The sequence below is a fragment of the Neomonachus schauinslandi genome, chromosome 5, assembly GCF_002201575.2.
Source record: "Neomonachus schauinslandi chromosome 5, ASM220157v2, whole genome shotgun sequence".
Lineage (NCBI taxonomy): Eukaryota > Metazoa > Chordata > Mammalia > Carnivora > Phocidae > Neomonachus > Neomonachus schauinslandi.
In genome coordinates this window covers 92,054,606-92,073,879 of record NC_058407.1, presented here as the reverse complement: position 1 = coordinate 92,073,879, position 19,274 = coordinate 92,054,606, and the positions used below count along the sequence as shown (strand labels likewise).

Sequence of the window (19,274 nt, the reverse complement as noted above, 5' to 3'; positions counted from 1 at the left end):
CTTTTATTTCTTTTCCTTGTCTGATTGCTGAAGCTAGGACTTCTAGCACTACATTGAATAAAAGTGGTGAGAGTGGACATTCTTGTCTTGTTTCTGATCTTAGAGGAAAAGCTTTCAGTTTTTCACCATTGAGTATGATGTTAGCTGTGTTTCATATTTTTTTATGTTGAGGTATGTTCCGTATAAACCCACTTTATTGAGAGTTTTTATCATGAATAGATGTATTTATCAAATGCTGTTTCTGAATATTGAGATGATCGTATGGTTTCTATCTTTTTAAGATTTTATTTATTTGACAGTGAGAGAGAGCACAAGCAGGGGGAGCAGCAGAGGGCAAGGGAGAAGCAGGCTCTTCGCTGAGCAGGGAGCCTGATGTGGGGCTTGATCCCAGGCCCTGGGATCATGACCTGAGCTGAAGGCAGACGCTTAATGACTGAGCCACCCAGGCGCCCAAACTTTTCTTTTGTTAATATGATGTATCACATTCCCTAGTTTGTGAATATTGAACCACGCTTGCATCTATGGAATAAATCTCACTTGACTTGAATGATCTTTTAATGTATTGTTGAATTCAGTTTGCTCATATTTTGTTGAGGATTTTTGCATCTGTGTTCATCAGGGATATTGGCCTGTGTTTTTCTTTTTTTGTAGTGTCTTTGATTTTGGTAATGGTAATGCTGGCCTTAAAGAATGAATTTAGAAGTTTTCCTTCCTCTTCTGTTTTTTGAAATAGTTTGAGAAGAATAGGCTTTCACTCTTTTTAAGATGTTTGGTACAATTCATCTGTGAAGCCATCTGCTCTTGGACTTTGGTTTGAAAGGAGCCTGTTACTGTTGCTGTTGTTGTTTTTACTACTGATTCAGTTTTATAACTAGTAATTGGTTTGTTCAAATTTTCTATTCTTCCTTACTCAGTTTGGAAGATTGTATGTTTCTAGGAATTTATCCATTTCTTCTAGGATGTCCAATTTGTTGGCATATAAGTTTTCATAGTAGTCTCTTATAATCCTTTGTATTCTGTGTTGTCAGTTATTATTTCTTCTGCTCCATTTCTTTTTTTTTTTTTTTTAAAGATTTTATTTATTTATTTGACAGAGAGAGAGCAGAAGCTGAGGGAACGGGAGAAGGAGAAGCAGTCTCCCCGCTGAGCAGGGAGCCCGATGGATCATGACCTGAGCCGAAGGCAGAGGCTTAACCAACTGAGGCACCCGGGCGCCCTTTCTCCTCCATTTCTGATTTTGAGTCTTCTCTCTTTTTTTTTCTTGGTCAGTCTGGCCAGAGGTTTATCGATTTTGTTTATCTTTTCAAAGAACCAGGTCTTGGTTTCATTGATCTTTTCTCTTGTTTTTTTAGTCTCTGTTTCATTTATTTCCACTCTCATCTTTATTATTTGCTTCCTTTTACTAACTTTGGGCTTTGTCGTCCTTTTTTTTTTTTTTAGCTCCTTAGGTGTCAGGTTAGATTATTTATTTGAGATTTTTCTTATTTTTTGAAGTAGGCCTATATCACTATAAACTTCCCTCTTAGAACTGCTTTTGCTGTGTCCCAAAGATTTTGGACCATTTCATTTCATTTGTCTCCATGTATTTTTTTATTTCCTATTTTATTTATTTATTGACTCATTGATTGTTTAGTGGCATGTTGTTTAGCCTCCATGTGTTTGTATTTTTTCCAGTTCTTTTTTTTTTAAAGATTTTATTTATTGGGATGCCTGGGTGGCTCAGTCAGTTAAGCAGCTGCCTTCAGCTTGGGTCATGATCCCAGGATCCTGGGATCTGAGCCCCGAGTTGGGCTCCCTGCTCAGCAGGGAGCCTGCTTCTCCTTCTCCCTCTGCCCCTACCCCCCAAATTGTGCGCACTCTCTCTCTCAAATAAATAAAATATTTTTTTAAAAAAGATTTTAAAAAAATCTTTTAAAAAAAGATCTTATTTGTCAGAGACAGAGCACACAGCAGGGGAAACAGCAGGCAGAGGGAGAAGCAGACTCCTCGCAGAGCAAGGAGCCTGATCTGGGACTTGATCCCAGGATCACTTAAGGGCCTAAGCCACCCAGGCATCCCTCCAGTTCTTTCCATGTAATTGATTTCTAGTTTCATACCATTGTGGTCAGAAAAGATGCTTGATATGATTTCAGTCTTCTTAAATTTATTAAGACTTGTTTTGCGGCCTAATGTATCATCTTCCTGGAGGATGTTTCATATACCGTTAAAAAAGAATGTATATTCTGCGGCACCTGAGTGGCCTAGTCAGTTAAGCATCTGCCTTTGGCTCAGGTCATGATCCCAGGGTCCTGGGATTGAGCCCGACATCGGGCTCCCTCCTCAGCGGGGGGTCTGCTTGTCCCTCTCCCTCTGCCCCTCCCTCTTGCTTATGCTCTCTTGCTCGCTTGCTGTCAAATAAGTAAGTAAATAAATAAATCTTTGAAGGAAAAAAATGGGTATTCAGCCATCTTTGGATGGAATGTTCTGGGTGTATCTGTTAGGGCCATCTGATGTAATGTGTTGTTCAAAGCCATTGTTTCTTTATTGATTTTCTGTCTGAATGATTTATCCATTGATGTAACTGTGATGTTAAAGTTCCCTAGTCTTCATTTTCTTCCTTTATGTCTCTTAGTATTTGCTTCATGTGTTTAGGTGCTCCAGTGTTGGGTGCATCAATATTATAATTGCTATATCCTCTTATTGGATTGATCCCTTTATCATTATGTAATGCCCTTCTTTGTCCCTGGCTGCAACCTTTGTTTTAAAGTCAGACAATTATTGTAATTATTAAAAGAAATTAAATAAATACATTTTCCAAAGGTTTCATTCAAGAAGGGATTTATATTCTTGATACCTTGAAATAGTGTCTTACGGTCAGGAGCTGTATTCTAGAGAAACCACTTACTAGTCACTATGTGACTTTAGGAAAGTTACTTAATCTCTGTGTCTTAAGTTTCTTACCTATGAAATGGGACTAATAATACCTTACTTTCTAGTGCAATTATGAGTATGAAAATAATGCATATGAGACATTTTGCTGAGTACTTGGTATATAATAGATGCTCCATAAATGAGGGTTGCTGTGATTGTCATTAGCATATAACAAAAGATGGAAGATTAAATTTTAGTCTCCTACCCCGTCTTTACTGAACTTATTAAGTTACTTATAAAACAAGTTTGTTAATAGTAACTTCCATTTCATTTCTTTTTTTTTTTTTTTTCCTGTTTGAAGGGCTATTGAGTGGCCAGACTTCCCCAACAAATACCAAATTGGAGAAATTGGATTCTCAGCAGGTGTTACAGCTCTGCCTTCGATATCAGGATCATCTTCATCAGTGCGCAGAGGCCGTTGCCTTTGATCAGAATGCTTTGGTTAAACGAATCAAAGAGGTAATGTACTGTGGGAAAATAAAATCACCGGCTCATTATTGTGATTTCCTCCGACTCCCAAGTCCTTTTTTACTGGGAAGTAGAGCCAGTGATCCAGGCTTTATGGGGAATAGTCATTTTCTGATTTAGTCTTGACATTTGTCCCCATTGCTTTGGATAGATTGTCTTTCCTAGCAGTAAAATGTAATGATGAAAAGGAGTAGTCCATGGAGCTGGAATTTGAAACCTGGTTCACCACTTCTTTGCTTGGATAAGTTACTGAACTTCTCCTGGTCTCAGTTTTCTGATCTGAAAAAGAGTAGTAACCTATCCCAAGGGTTGAATGAAGATTAAAATTGCTCAGTAAGTGTTAGCTACTATTAGCATATAAAGTCCTGCCATACTAATCTGCTCTAGCTGATTCAAATCTTCGAATTGACTTTAGCTGTTTCCTATATGAAATTTATATTTTGTTTTCTAATAGGGTATCAGTTGTTTGAGAGCAGGAGCCTTGATATTACTTTCAATTATTTTTTCACGTATGAGCACATGAAAAGCTCAGTGATTTTTATTGGTTGAATGGAAATAATTATGCTTATTCTATCCACAAGGTTTTTGTGAGGGAAGGAACAAGGTAATTCCTGTGAAAGTACTTAGAAAACTGAAGTGTGTTCTACAGATGTTTAGTAATTATTAAGAATAATAAGGTACTTCAGTTAAACACTGAAATATATCATTGACTGGGCTCCTGCATGGTATAGTACATACATTTTCTAAAGTTTTCAGTAAAGAAGGGATTAAGATTCCTGATACCTTGAAGTAGTTTCATATAAAGAAAAGGTCAGGAGCTCAATCTTGGAGAAACCACTCACACTCATGTTAATGGCAACTCCTGGAGTTGTTGAACAAAATAGTCCTGGTCGTTGACTCAGGCACAAGAAGAAGATGGATATGAGGAAGCACACAAGTAAAGGGTTGAGAATCACTGCAAATAGATGTCGTAAATCCTTGAGATTACAAAGTTGTCTCTAGATATATTGATAGATTTAAATTTGCCAACACCTCTAATATTTTACTACTTACCTTTCATAAAATATATACATATATGTTTCTCTCATGGCTTAAATAACTTTTATTTGGAAGAGCATTCCAAATTGTCATTTTATATTTTCATATTGGTTGGCATTGTTGTGGCCTTTCAAATATTATAAACATATTTTACTATATTATGATTTATAGAGATTTAAATCCCAGATGTGATTGTGTTTGTTTTAATACTTAGTTTTCCTCTCCTGCCGGTAGGTTTAGGATGTGGTCTGTAAATCATTATTTTAATAAGCTTATCAAACGATACTGAATCCATTCTCCATTACCTGAGATTTGGGAACCACTGGTCTAGAGCACTGTTTTCCAAAATAAATTCTACAAAATTAGTCCCATGTGAAGAAGGTCAAACTTTTTGCATATTCCATCACCACCCTTGGAAAGTCACAATGCATATTATCTTTTTAAAAGTTCTTAGGAATCTTACAGGAAATAAAACTGGTGTTTTTCTTTTTTATTATTATTAATTTTTCAAAAAAATTTTATTTTATTATGTTAATCACCATACATTACATCATTAGTTTTTGATGTGTTCCATGATTCACTGTTTGCGTATAACACCCAGTGCTCCATTCAGTACGTGCCCTCTTTAGTACCCATCACCAGCTAACCCATCCCCCCACCCCCCTTCCCTCTACCACCCTCAGTTTGTTTCCTAGAGTCTATAGTCTCTCATGGCTCATCTCCCCATCCGAATCCTCCCCCCTTCATTTTTCCCTTCCTGCTATCTTCTTCTTTTTTTTTTTTTTTAACATATAATGTATTTGTTTCAGAGGTACAGGTCTGTGATTCAACAGTCTTACACAATTCACAGCGCTCACCATAGCACATACCCTCCCCAATGTCTATCGCCCAGCCACCCCATTCCCCTGCCCCCCACCACTACAGCAACCCTCAGTTTGTTTCCTGAGATTAAGAATTCCTCATATCAGTGAGATCATATGATACATGTCTTTCTCTGATTGACTTATTTCACTCAGCATAATACCCTCCAGTTCCATCCGCGTCGTGGCAAATGGCAAGATTTCATTCCTTTTGATGGCTGCATAATATTCCATTGTGTGTGTGTGTGTGTGTGTGTGTGTGTGCACACCACATCTTCTTTATCCATTCATCTCTCGATGGACATCTTGGCTCTTTCCATAGTTTGGCTATTGTGGACATTGCTGCTTTAAACATCGGGGTGCACGTACCCCTTCGGATCACTACATTTGTATCTTTGGGGTAAATACCCAGTAGTGCAATTGCTGGGTCATAGGGTAGCTCTATTTTCAACTTTTTGAGGAACCTCCACACTGTTTTCCAGAGTGGCTGCACCAGCTTGCATTCCCACCAACAGTGTAGGAGGGTTCCCCTTTCTCTGCATCCCCGCCAACATCTGTCATTTTCCTGACTTGTTAATTTTAGCCATTCTGACTGATGTGAGGTGGTATCTCATTCAGGTTTTGATTTGGATTTCCCTGATGCCGAGTGATGTTGAGCACTTTTTCATGTGTCTGTTGGCCATTTGGATGACTTTGGAAAAATGTCTGTTCATGTCTTCTGCCCATTTCTTGATTGGATCATTTGTTCTTTGGGTGTTGAGTTTGATAAGTTCTTTATCGATTTTGGATACTAGCCCTTTATCTGATACATAATTTGCAAATATCTTCTCCCATTCTGTCGGTTGTCTTTTGGTTTTGTTGACTGTTTTCTTTTGCTGTGCAAAAGCTTTTTATCTTGATGAAGTCCCAGTAGTTCAATTTTGCCCTTGCTTCCCTTGCCTTTGGGGATGTTTCTAGGAGGAAGTTGCTGCAGCTGAGGTCGAAGAGGTTGCTGCCTGTGTTCTCCTTTAGGATTTTGATGGACTCCTGTCTCACATTTAGGTCTTTCAACCATTTTGAGTCTATTTTTGTGTGTGGTGTAAGGAAATGGTCCAGTTTCATTCTTCTGCCTGTGGCTGTCCAATTTTCCCAACACCATTTGTTGAAGAGACTGTCTTTTTGCCATTGGACATTCTTTCCTGCTTTGTTGAAGATTAGTTGACCATAGAGTTGAGGGTCCATTTCTGGGCTCTTTATTCTGTTTCGTTGATCTATGTGTCTGTTTTTGTGCCAGCACCATACTGTCTTGATGATGACAGCTTTGTAATAGAGCTTGAAGTCCGGAATTGTGATGCCACCAGCTTTGCTTTTCTTTTTCAGCATTCCTCTGGCTATTCAGGGTCTTATCTGGTTCCATACAAATTTTAGGATTATTTATTCCATTTCTTTGAAAAAAGTTGATGGTATTTTGACAGGGATTGTATTAAATATGTAGATTGTTCTAGGTAGCATTGACATCTTCACAATATTTGTTCTTCCAATCCATGAGCATGGAACGTTTTTCCATTTCTTTGTGTCTTCCTCGGTTTCATTCATGAGTATTCTATAATTTTCTGAGTACAGATTCTTTGCCTCTTTGGTTAGATTTATTCCTAGGTATCTTATGGTTTTGGGTGCAGTTGTAAATGGGATTGACTCCTTAATTTCTCTTTGTTCTGTCTTGTTGTTGGTGTATAGGAATGCCACTGATTTCTGTGCATTGATTTTATATCCTGCCACTTGACTGAATTCCTGTATGAGTTCTAGCAGTTTTGGGGTGGAGTCTTTTGGGTTTCCCACATAAAGTATCATATCGTCTGCAAAGAGTGAGAGTTTGACGACTTCTTTGCCGATTCGGATGCCTTTTATTTTTTTGTTGTCTGATTGCTGTGGCTAGGACTTCTAATACTATGTTGAATAGCCGTGGTGATAGTGGACATCCCTGCCATGTTCCTGACCTTAGGGGGAAAGTTCTCTGGTTTTCCCCATTGAGAATGATATTCGCTGTGGGTTTTTCATGGATGGCTTTTACGATATTGAGGTATGTACCCTCTATCCCTATACTCTGAAGAGTTTTGATCAAGAAAGGATGCTGTACTTTGTCAAATGCTTTTTCTGCATCTATTGAGAGGATCATATGGTTCTTGTTCTCTCTTTTATTAATGTATTGTATCACATTGATTTGCGGATGTTGAACCAACCTTGCAGCCCAGGGATAAATCCCACTTGGTCATGGTGAATAATCCTTTTAATGTACTATTGGATCCTATTGGCTAGTATTCTGGTGAGAATTTTTGCCTCTATGTTCATCAAGGATATTGGTCTGTAATTCTCCTTTTTGATGGGATCTTTGCCTGGTTTGGGGATCAAGGTAATGGCGGTCTCATAAAACGAGTTTGGAAGTTTTCCTTCCATTTCTATTTTTTGGAACAGTTTCAGAAGAATAGGTGTTAATTTTTCTTTTTTTTTTTTTTTTAAGATTTTATTTATTTGAGAGACTGAATGAGAGAGAGAAAGAGCACATGAGAGGGGGGAGGGTCAGAGGGAGAAGCAGACTCCTCGCTGAGCAGGGAGCCTGATGCGGGACTCGATCCCGGGACTCCAGGATCATGACCTGAGCCGAAGGCAGTCGCTTAACCAACTGAGCCACCCAGGCACCCTAGGTGTTAATTTTTCTTTAAATGTTTGGTACAATCCCCTGGGAAGCCATCTGGCCCTGGGCTTTTGTTTGTTGGGAGATTTTTGATGACTGCTTCAATTTCCTTAGTGGTTATAGGTCTGTTCAGGTTTTCTATTTCTTCCTGGTTCAGTTTTGGTAGTTAATACATCTCTCGGAATGCATCCATTTCTTCCAGATTATCTAATTTGCTGGCATATAGTTGCTCATAATATGTTCTTATAATTGTATTTCTTTGGTGTTGGTTGTGATCTCTCCTCTTTCATTCATGAGTTGGTTGATTTGTCTTTTCTCTTTTGATAAGTCTGGCCAGGGGTTTATCAATCTTATTAATTCTTTCAAAGAATCAGCTCCTAGTTTCGTTGATCTGTTCTACTGTTCTTTTGGTTTCTATTTCATTGATCTTTATTATTTCTCTTCTCCTGCTGGGTTTAGGCTTTATTTGCTCTTCTTTCTCCAGCTCCTTTAGGTTTAGGGTTAGGTTGTGATTTTGAGACCTTTCTTGTTTCTTGAGAAAGGCTTGTATTGCTATATACTTTCTCTTAGGACTGCCTTTTCTGCATCCCAAAGATTTTGAACAGTTGTGTTTTCATTTGTTTCCATGAATTTTTTTAATTCTTCTTTAATTTCCTGGTTGACCCATTCATTCTTTAGTAGGATGCTCTTTAGCCTCCATGTATTTGAGTTCTTTCCGACTCTCCTCTTGTGATGAGTTCTAGTTTCAAAGCATTGTGGTCTGAAAATATGCAGGGAATGATCCCAATCTTTTGGTACCAGTTGAGACCTGATTTGTGACCTAGGATGTGATCTGTTCTGGAGAATGTTCCATGGGCACTAGAGAAGAATGTGTATTCTGTTGCTTTGGGATGGAATGTTCTGAATATATCTGTGAAGTCCATTTGATCCAGTGTGTCATTTAAAGTCTTTATTTCCTTGTTGATCTTTTGCTTAGATGATCTGTCCATTTCAGTGAGGGGGGTGTTAAAGTCCCCTACTATTATTGTATTGTTGTCAATGTGTTTCTTTGCTTTTGTTATTAATTGGCTTATATAATTGGCTGCTCCCATGTTAGGGGCATAGATATTTACAATTGTTAGATCTTCTTGTTGGATAGACCCTTTAAGTATAATATTGTGTCCTTCCTCATCTCTTATTACAGTCTTTGGTTTAAAATCTAATTTTTCTGATATAAGGATTGCCACCCCAGCTTTCTTTTGGTGTCCATTGGCATGGTAAATGGTTTTCCACCCCCTCACTTTCAATCTGGGGGTGTCTTTGTGTCTAAAATGAGTCTCTTGCAGACAGCATATCGATGGGTCTTGTTTTTTTTATCCAATCTGATACCCTGTGTCTTATGATTGGGGCATTTAGCCCATTTACATTCAGAGTAACTGTTGAAAGATAGGAATTTAGTGCCATTGTATTGCCTGTAAGGTGACTGTTACTGTGTATTGTCTGTGTTCCTTTCTGGTCTATGTTGCTTTTAGGCTCTCTCTTTGCTTAGAGGACCCCTTTCAATATTTCTTGTAGGGCTGGTTTCATGTTTGCAAATCCCTTTAGTTTTTGTTTGTCCTGGAAGCTTTTCATCTCTCCTATTTTCAGTGACAGCCTAGCTGGATATAGTATTCTTGGCTGCATATTTTTCTCATTTAGTGCTCTGAATATATCCTGCCAGTCCTTTCTGGCCTGCCAGGTCTCTGTGGATAGATCTGTTGCCAATCTAATGTTTCTACCGTTGTAGGTTACAGATCTCTTCTCCCAAGCTGCTTTCAGGATTTCCTGTTTGTCTCTGAGACTGGTAAGTTTTACTATTAGATGTCGGGGTGTTGACCTATTTTTACTGATTTTGAGGGGGGTTCTGTGTGCCTCCTGGATTTTGATGACTGTTTCCTTCCCCAAATCAGGGAAGTTCTCTGCTATAAGTTGCTCCAATATACCTTCTGCTCCTCTCTCTTTCTTCTTCTGAGATCCCAATTATTCTAACATTGTTTCGTCTTATGGTATCACTTATCTCTCGAATTCTGCCCTAGTGATCTAATAGTTGTTTATCTCTCTTTTTCTCAGCTTCTTTATTTTTCATCATTTGGTCTTCTATATCACTCATTCTCTTTTCTGCCTCATTTATCCTAGCAGTTAGAGTCTCCATTTTTTATTGCACCTCATTAATAGCCTTTTTGATTTCGAATTGGTTAGATTTTAGTTCTTTTATTTCTCCAGAAAGGGTTTCTCTAATATCTCCCATACTTTTTTCAAGCCCAGCTAGTATCTTTAAAATCGTCATTCTGAGCTCTAGTTCCAATATCATACTAATGTCTGTATTGATTAGATCCCTGGCAGTCAGTACTGCCTCTTGTTCTTTTTTTTGAGGTAATTTTTTCTGTCTTGTCATTTTGTCCAGAGGAGAATAGATGAATGAGAGAACAAAATGCTAACAGGGTAACAACGACCCCAGAAAAATATACACTAAACAAATCAGAAGAGACCTGAAACCAGGGGAAAAGAAAGGGAAAGAAAGAAAAAAGAAAAAGATAAAACAGACAAACAAAAAACAGAATATGGTCAAATATGATCAGGCTGGTGCATAGATCAGTGCCACACACTAGATTTTGGGCGTATTTGGTCTGTTAGAAGAGAGTGCCTCCCAAAATTTTAAAGAAAGAAAAGCTTATATATGTACAAAAATAAGGGTAAATATGATGAAGGGATGGAATATGATTGTAAAGATGAAAATTATAAAAGATTTTATAAAAGGAATTGATAAGAAGTTGGTTGGGAAAAAAAAAGGGGGGGAGAGAATGTGATCAGGCAGGAGGCTAGAACAAAGGCATACACTAGAGATTTAGGGTGTGTTTTGGTTTGTTAGAAGAAACTGTATCCCAGAATTTTAAAGAGAGAACAACTTATATATATATATACCAAAAATAAGGTTAACTACTATGAAGGGATAGAATATGACTCCAAAAATGAAAAATAAAAAAGATGTTTTAAAAAAGGGACTGATAAGATGTTGGTTGAAAAAGGGAAAAAGAAAAATTTAAAAAATTAACTTTGAGGGGCGCCTGGGTGGCTCAGTTGGTTAAGCGACTGCCTTCGGCTCAGGTCATGATCCTGGAGTCCCAGGATCGAGTCCTGCCTCGGGCTCCCTGCTCAGCAGGGAGTCTGCTTCTCCCTCTGACCCTCCCCCCATCATGTGCTCTCTCTCTCTCTCATTCTGTCTCTCAAATAAATAAATAAAATCTTTAAAAAAAAATTAACTTTGAAATACTAAAGAATCATGGTAAAAAAGCCATGGATTCTATGTGCAGTATTCCCCTAGTGCTGGAGTTCTGCCGTTCTCATTGATCGGTAAACTTGGTCTTGGCTGGCTGTTCTTGCTGATCTTCTGCGGGAGGGGCCTGTTGCCGTGGTTCCCAAATGTCTTTGCCGGAGGTGGAATTGCCCCGCCCTTGCCGGGTCCGGGCTAAGTAATCTGCTTGGGTGTGCTCTCGGGAGCTTTTGTTCCCTGCAAGCTTTCCCTACAGCTTTGGAGGACGAGAATGAAAACGGCGGCCTCCCAATCTCCGCCCCGGAGGAGCCGAGAACTCGGGGCCCCGCTCCTCAGTGCACCCCCAGAGAAAAGCAGTCAGTCACTCCCGTCTCCCCAGTCTCCAGCTGCACTCCGTGCTCACCCGGCCTGTGACCGAGCATTTCTATCTCTGGCACCCGACTTGGTGTGGAGTCGCCAAACCCAGCAGACCCCTGCGGTGTGCTCCCATGCCGCTCCTCCTGGGGGAGGAAGGGGAGTCTCCCCAGATCTGCCGCTTGTTGGGTCCCTGCTGGAGGAGCAGTGGCCCGACTGTGCCGCAGATCACGGTTTATGGCGACCCCGAGCTGAGAGCCCACTCCTCGGCTCCGTCTCTGCAGCCGGCTTCCCCGCTCCCATATCTGGGAGCTCTGCTGCACTCAGGCACCCCCAGTCTTTCTGTGACCCTGAGGGTCCTGAGACCACACTGTCCCACCGAGGGTTCCACGCCCTGCTTAGCCACTGGAGCGATGTCCCTCAGCAGAGCAGGCTTCTAAAAGTTCCGATTTTGTGCCCTGCTGCTCTGTCACTTGCCAGAAGTGACCAACAGAGGCCCCCTCCCCTGCTTTCTATCCTCGAATATCACCTCGGATTCACTTCTCCGCATGTCCTACCTTCCAGAAAGTCGTCGCTTTTCTGTTCAGAGAGTTGCTGCTATTCTTTTCTTCAATCTCCTGTTGAGTTTGTAGGTGTTGAGAATGGTTTGATGCCTATCAAGCTGAATTCCTGGGACCAGACGAAATTTGGGTCTCCTACTCCTCCACCATCTTGCTCCTCCGACCAAAGTTCCAATTCTTTAAATAAAATTTTCTAATGTACATTTTTTCCCGCAAACTCAACTCAGATCCATCCTTTCATATATTCATGCAAATGTGATTTTCAACTCAGTTGAGACTGGCCTGGTTCAACATGATTTGGGTATCCCAAAATAATTTCAAGACTGAAGGACAGTTACCATCCCATGTCAGAAGATTTAACCTTTTTCTTTGTTTTCTTCTGGTCTAAGCATCTGACGCCCTCAGGAGTGTGGAAATCGAAAATCTATTATTTATTTTTTTTAATATTTTATTATTTATTTGACAGAGAGATAGTGAGAGAGGGAACACAAGCAGGGGGAGTGGGAGAGGGAGAAACAGGCTCTCTGCTGAGCAGGGAGCCCTATGCGGGGTTAGATCACAGTACCCCGGGATCATGACCTGAGCCGAAGGGAGTCACTTAACCAACTGAGCCACCCAGTTGCCCCAAAACTGGTGTTTTTCAAACCTATTTGATCCCAGAACCCTTATCTTAGGTAACATCTTACAGAAGTAGTGTTTTTTAGTACATTCTTTGGGAATTGCTTTTGTAGACACAAGACCTTACAATTTTTGATTACTGTGCTAGAAATTAACTATGATGTTAACTCTTAGGAGATTTTAGAACAGTAAATCTATTTCGTAAGGCTTCTCGTCTTCTTTTTGAAAGGTCTTTAGTACATTTCTGTTGTTTTGTAGTTTAGGAAACTAATATAAAAAGATTAAACTAGTAGCTCAGCATCAAAGAGTGGGTATTTTGTAGCTTGTTGTACTAGATAGAGCTCCTCATTATACCTCATTTCCAAGACTCTCAAGCAGTATTTCTTGGCCCTGAATATATGTTAGAATCACCTGGGAATTTCTACCTCCAGTGTTTAGGATGGAAAATTTTATGCGCACACACACTGAAGTAGACAAATATTGTGAATCTTCATGTACTCATTGCCCAGCTACTCACTACAGGCATCAATTTGTGTAAGGTCCTGTTTCGTTTATACCCCGACTCACTCCCTGCCACCTCTCCAACTGATCTATTTTGCAGTAAATCTCAGGCATGTAATTTCATTCATAAACATTTAAGTATATATCTTTTTTTTAAGAGAGAGTACAAGCAGCATGGGGGTGCTGAGGGAGAGGGAGAGAATCTTAAGCAGGCTCCATGCGGGGCTCAATCTCAGGACCCTGAGATCATGACCTAAGCCAAAATTAAGAGTTGGAAGCTTAAGCTTAACCGACTGAGCCACCCAGACGCCCCTAAGTCTATATCATTAAAAGTAAAGGACTCTTTTAGACTTAGAGAAAAGTCACAAACATAATTTAGAGAGTTCCTCTATACCCCTCACATAGCTTCCTCTAAAGTGAGCATTTTACAGAACCTTAGTACAATGATCAGAATTAGGAAATTAATATCAGTACCACATAAGTAACTAAGCGGAGACCTTATTTGAACTTCATCAGTTTTTCCACTAAGAGAGCCTTTTCCAAAACACAGCCATAATGCTGTTGTCATACCTAAAATAATAATACCTTCATTTATCAGTATAGCTGAAGTGCTTTTAAGAAGTAACTGATGTAGGGGCACCTGGGTGGCTCAGTTGGTTAAGTGACTGCCTTCGGCTCAGGTCATGATCCTGGAGTCCCGGGATCAAGTCCCGCATCGGGCTCTCTGCTCGGTAGGGAGTCTGCTTCTCCCTCTGACCCTCCCCCCTCTCATGCTCTCTCTATCTCATTCTCTCTCTCAAATAAATAAATAAAATCTTTAAAAAAAAAAAAAAGAAGTAACTGATGTATAGGTCTCACTCTAAACCAGTTAGATACAAATCTTTGAAGGGTGGTGAGTGGAGAAGGGAGGAAGCTAGGCATTGGTATTTATGGAAGTGCTCTAGATGATTCTAACATGTGACTAGGGTTGAGAGCCAGTGTTTTGGAGCATTCATTTTAAACAAACTGAGTTTAAAATTGTTTGAGGAACTTTGGGATTCACTTTGAGTGCTACCTGGGGTTGTTACAGAACAGAGAAAGGACAGTACCCACGGTATGTGGTTCCTTGGTAGTTCTCTGAAGGTGAAGGAGGTGAGCACTGTTCTAGGGTTTTCATTAGTGACTTGGCATCTCTGTTGGTAAGTGCTAGCAAACTCCTAAAACATACACATCCATCTGTGCTCACTTCTAACCTCAGGGTTGAAATTAGTCACTTCCAAATGAATAAAGCAGAGGATGTAGTTTTGATATAACACCAACTCTCTAATATTATTCCAGATGTTTCCTGGAAATTTGGTTGCAAGTGTGAGGAAGTAACATAATGCTGTATGTGTTGAAAAGTAAGGAACTTAATAACCTTGGAGAATATGTATTAGTGGAAGTGTAGAACCTGGATCAACTAGAGACTCATAAAATTACAGGCCTGCAGTCACTTTAAGTTTGGATCAAAGGGAAACATGGCTATAACTGTTCTGATTCAGATAAAAGAAAATCAGGGAGTTAGCTAAGCTTTCCTGTTCCTAAATTTGGATGATGCTCTTGAATAAAAAGTCTTGTGTTTTACAAATTCATGTGTCTGAGAGAGGAGTAGGAGATAGAGGTAGTCTTCCTTCCCAGAGAGCCTTGTAATTAATGCACACCGATCACCAGTTTCCTTGGTGGCTCCTGGGGGACCCCTCAGTCAGCCGACCAAATCACTGAGCAACTGTTGCAGACCTACTCAGTGTGAAGGTTTTTAGGGGTTACAGAGAAATGCGACAAAGTGCCTGCTCGCTGAGAGCTTAGTCTAAGTGAGGGAACAGAGATATGCAGCACAGTAACATGAAAGATAAGGCACTATTGATGGAGAGTGCTCCATTGTGGTCCCTAACTGAGGTGCTATGAGTTAAAGATCAGGATATCCTGGGGAAGGTGAGGTTGAAGCCAGCTCTTAAAGGGAAATCAAAGTTTGGGAAATGAATGGAATGAAGGAGGGGGAGCATTGCTGGCTACAGGAACACTTTGGCAGTCTTAGAAGAAAATTAACTTTGAGGCTTCAGGTAACAGTGAAGAAACTAAACTTGTTCAAAAAACTCTACTCTGCATTAAGAACCATAGAACATTAGAGTTCACAGGACCTTAGAGATCTTCTGGTCCAGTGCCCTCATTATTTAGATGCAGAAATTGAAGCCTAGTAGAGAGGGTAAGCAAGTTATCCAGGGTCATGGAGTGAGGTAGTGGCCAAAGTTATGGAATTAAAAGTGGATGAAGATCAAAGGAGGGTTTGGTATTTTGTTTTGTTTTACAGGTGGTATACTTGAACATGTTCACAGGTTGATGGCGAAGAGACAGAAAAGAAGAGATTGAAGATGAAGGATAGAAAGGGTCTTGGAGCAGGATCCCTGAGGCAGCAAGAGAGGTGGGATTTAGAACCCTAGGGCATTTGTTTTGAGAGAACAGGGAGAATTTGGACAAGTTTATAAAAAGAGGGTAACCGGCATAGACCAGCCACACCGAGGAGCCTATGTATTCCCTCTGAAGAAGAGGGGAGGTCATTCACTGAGAGCACTGGGAGTCACAGAGGGCTCAGCTAAGGGGGGATAGCATGTACCTTATATTTGTGGGTGCTTCTGCATAGTGGTTCTACATGCAAACTCCAGAGCCTCGTTGCCTGGATTCAAATCCTGGCACTGCCTCTAACTAGCTCTGTGACCTTGAACAAGTAACTCAGTCCTTCTGAGCCTCAATTTCTTCTTCTGTTAAATAGAGTAAGAATAGTATCCACCTCAGAAGGGTTTTGGTGAGGGTTGAATGAGTTACTCTCTGGGAAGTACTTAGGACTTTGTGTGCCATATGGTAAAACACTACAGTGTTGGCTCTTGTCGGTTTTTTTTTTTTTTTTAAAGATTTTATTTATTTATTTATTTGAGACAGAGAGAATGAGAGAGAGAGAGAGAGAGCACATGAGAGGGGGGAGGGTCAGAGGGAGAAGCAGGCTCCCTGCCAAGCAGAGAGCCCGATGCGGGACTCGATCCCGGGACTCCAGGATCATGACCTGAGCCGAAGGCAGTCACTTAACCAACTGAGCCACCCAGGCGCCCTCTTGTCGGTTGTTTTTAATATAATTAATGACTAAAGAGAAAAACCTAATAACCCTAATGCCATGAATTGGCCTATATGTAGTTTCTTGATACCAGTAGCAGCCTGAATATTGGCTTGTTTTAAGCTGTACTCTCAACAACCCAAGTATGATAAAGAACTAAGTAGAGGCAAGACACAATTTTTTAGCCCACTCTTGATTTCTCTCAAGCCCTGCATGATTTCTTCCATGCTAAGGATATGTGATATGTGTAATTTTTTGTGGTTAATTGTTTATTCTACTTTGTGAGTAACAAACCAGTGCCTGGGAACATGAATCATGAGAACCATGAAACTGGATGGCAGTGAATGATGAGTCCTTGGCTTCTAGGCTGCGGACACATCACTCTTGTCATTTCAGTGATTTTTCTGTGATAACTCATTTCTAGTTAAGGTTCAAGTTGGCAGGCAGACACTTTTAGTTTTAGGTCACATCAACCATTGAAATTTGGGTTAACTGAAAAGTGAAAGGAACATAAATCCTCCTAATGAGGGTGCCTTCCCCAGGGGCAGGAGATTTGGGAGAGAAGGGCAGGTGGCAAATACACAGTCTCAGGAAGACATAGTTGAGACATTTGGAGCAGCTCTTGTCACTGACCTGGATCATGTTTCTGCCTCACTGTAGTTGCTGTCGATGGGTAAGTATGTTCCTAGGTTGGAATAGTTTGTGAACTAAGATAAAACCACTAGGTTTATTTCATTATAGTTATTGTGTGCTGGCTCAAAGGCCTTGAGACTAAATTCATGGTATGATTCTGGTAATCTGTGTTTTTCATTCTTGGATGTGTTGATAAGCATGCTATTCTAGGATAAACCAATATAAAGCATTGAATGGAGGTTTAGATGAACAGGTGTAAGAAAGAATTTTAGTTCTGAGAAAGCCACATGATTACATGGGATTACAAAGAGACCCTAGGGAATTGGAGGGAGCGATGAACCATGAGAGACTATGGACCTGAGAAACAAACAGGGTTTTAGAGGGGAGGGGGGAGGGGGGATTGGTTAGCCAATTAAGGAGGGCACGTACTGCATGGAGCACTGGGTGTTATATGAAAACAATGGATCGTGGATCACCACATCAAAAACCAATGATGTATTGTATGATGACTAACATAACATAATAAAATTAAAAAACAAACAAACAAAAAACAAAGAGACCCTAAATTTTTTCTGATGCAGCCCTTTCATTGCACAAATAAAGAAAACAAGGTCCTTGAGTTTCTTTGGGATTTGCCCAAGATTTTTATTCTAGGTAAAATGATAAGATATGATAGAAGATCGCCAGCCCTCTTTCCTACATGACCATACTACTTATATTCTACTTCTTTGGCATCTTTCATTTTTATTTTATTTTTTTAAAGATTTTTTATTTATTTGATAGAGACACAGCGCGAGAGGGAACACAAGCAGGGGGGAGTGGGAGAGGGAGAAGCAGGCTTCCCACTGAGCAGGGAGCCCAATGTGGGCCTCAATCCCAGGACCCTGGGACCATGACCCGAACCAAAGGCAGATGCTTAACAACTGAGCCACCCAGGCGCCCCTTTCATTTTTATTTTAGTTATTCCTTTTTCATGCAGTAGACACTCAACTGGTGTTTGAAGGAGTGAGCTACCAGGCGTGGGCCGGCACACAGAGCTGGGCAGGGATTTCTTTCTGTTGACAGTACTGGAATCTTTAAGACCTAGGTGGAGCCATTTTCCAAGTATTTGGCCTGACTTCCTGTACCATGCTTCCTCCCACGGGGCTGGGGAAGAGATTGGTCAAGGTTAAATGAATCGCTTACAGTGTTGCACAGAGAATCAGTGTCTGAGGTGGCATTAGCCTTCATTGTAGCTCCTTCAGTTAAAAGCCTGGTTCATGTGGATCACTGGCCTCGTGAGGCTGTTACCCTTTACCACCTTGAACTGAATCTCCTTTAAAGTTCAGCCTTGTTAGATTCCTGTTGCTGCTTTTAAACATACCCTCACACTGTTTTCTGTTTGCTTGACCTCAAATTATGAAATAGGTTGGGAGTGTTTACTTAAAACACAAATTTTGAGGGGCGCCTGGGTGGCTCAGTCGTTAAGCGCCTGCCTTCGGCTCAGGTCATGATCCCAGCGTTCTAGGATCGAGCCCCGCATCGGGCTCCCTGCTCGGCGGGAAGCCTGCTTCTCCCTCTCCCACTCCCCCTGCTTGTGTTCCCTCTCTCGCTGTGTCTCTCTCTGTCAAATAAATAAATAAATAAATCTTTAAAAAAAAAACACACACACAAATTTTGACAAGATCATTGAGATGTTGGGCTTCTTTTTGCTTACGTGTGAGGGTATTTGAAAGAAAGTTTTGTGTTCCCTTTCTATTTTACAAGTTACTCTGTTGTAAATTTCAGGTTGAGACCTTACAATATAATTATAGTTCTCCCCCATTCTTGTCCTTTGGGCAACTTTCTTTTTGGTAAGAAATACAACTGGTCCCTTGGAAGGCAGGAAATGCAGATGGGGGATTGGGCTTATTCTGGTTTGTCTGGCTGTAAGGTAGACCGTACAGTACTTCCTTGGGCTTGGCCCCACACTTCCTTTACACCAGCACTGTCCTGCCAAAAGGCTGAAATCCTGGAAGCGGGCCCAATCTAGTTTATTAATTGCCTTTGGAAATGTAGGCTTGTATTTTTTGGCGAGGCAGAAGCACAACCCAGTTATTTGACTGCTCCAAGATTTAACTCCCTGCTAATTCTGGATACTGACATATGAGCATGTGTGAACAGCAGCCCTCTTCCCCACCCTAGTTTGCTTGCCCTCGACATGCCCCTAGACAGCTGGGGCTGCCAGCTTTTCTAGTACCAGCTGCATGAGCCAGCTACTAGAGCCCCTTCC

General features: G+C 40.6%; 1 protein-coding gene across 3 annotated transcripts in view; it reads left to right on the top strand.

Annotated features, from left to right (window-relative positions):
• The window catches only part of BORCS5 (BLOC-1 related complex subunit 5), a 104,452-nt gene that overhangs the window by 67,491 nt on the left and 17,687 nt on the right, over positions 1 to 19,274 (top strand). For all 3 annotated transcript variants that reach the window (XM_021690568.1, XM_044914921.1, XM_021690567.1), the window contains one exon: positions 3,212 to 3,369. In XM_021690568.1, coding sequence (XP_021546243.1) covers positions 3,212 to 3,369 — 158 coding nt within the window. The remainder of the gene's footprint in view (positions 1 to 3,211; positions 3,370 to 19,274) is intronic.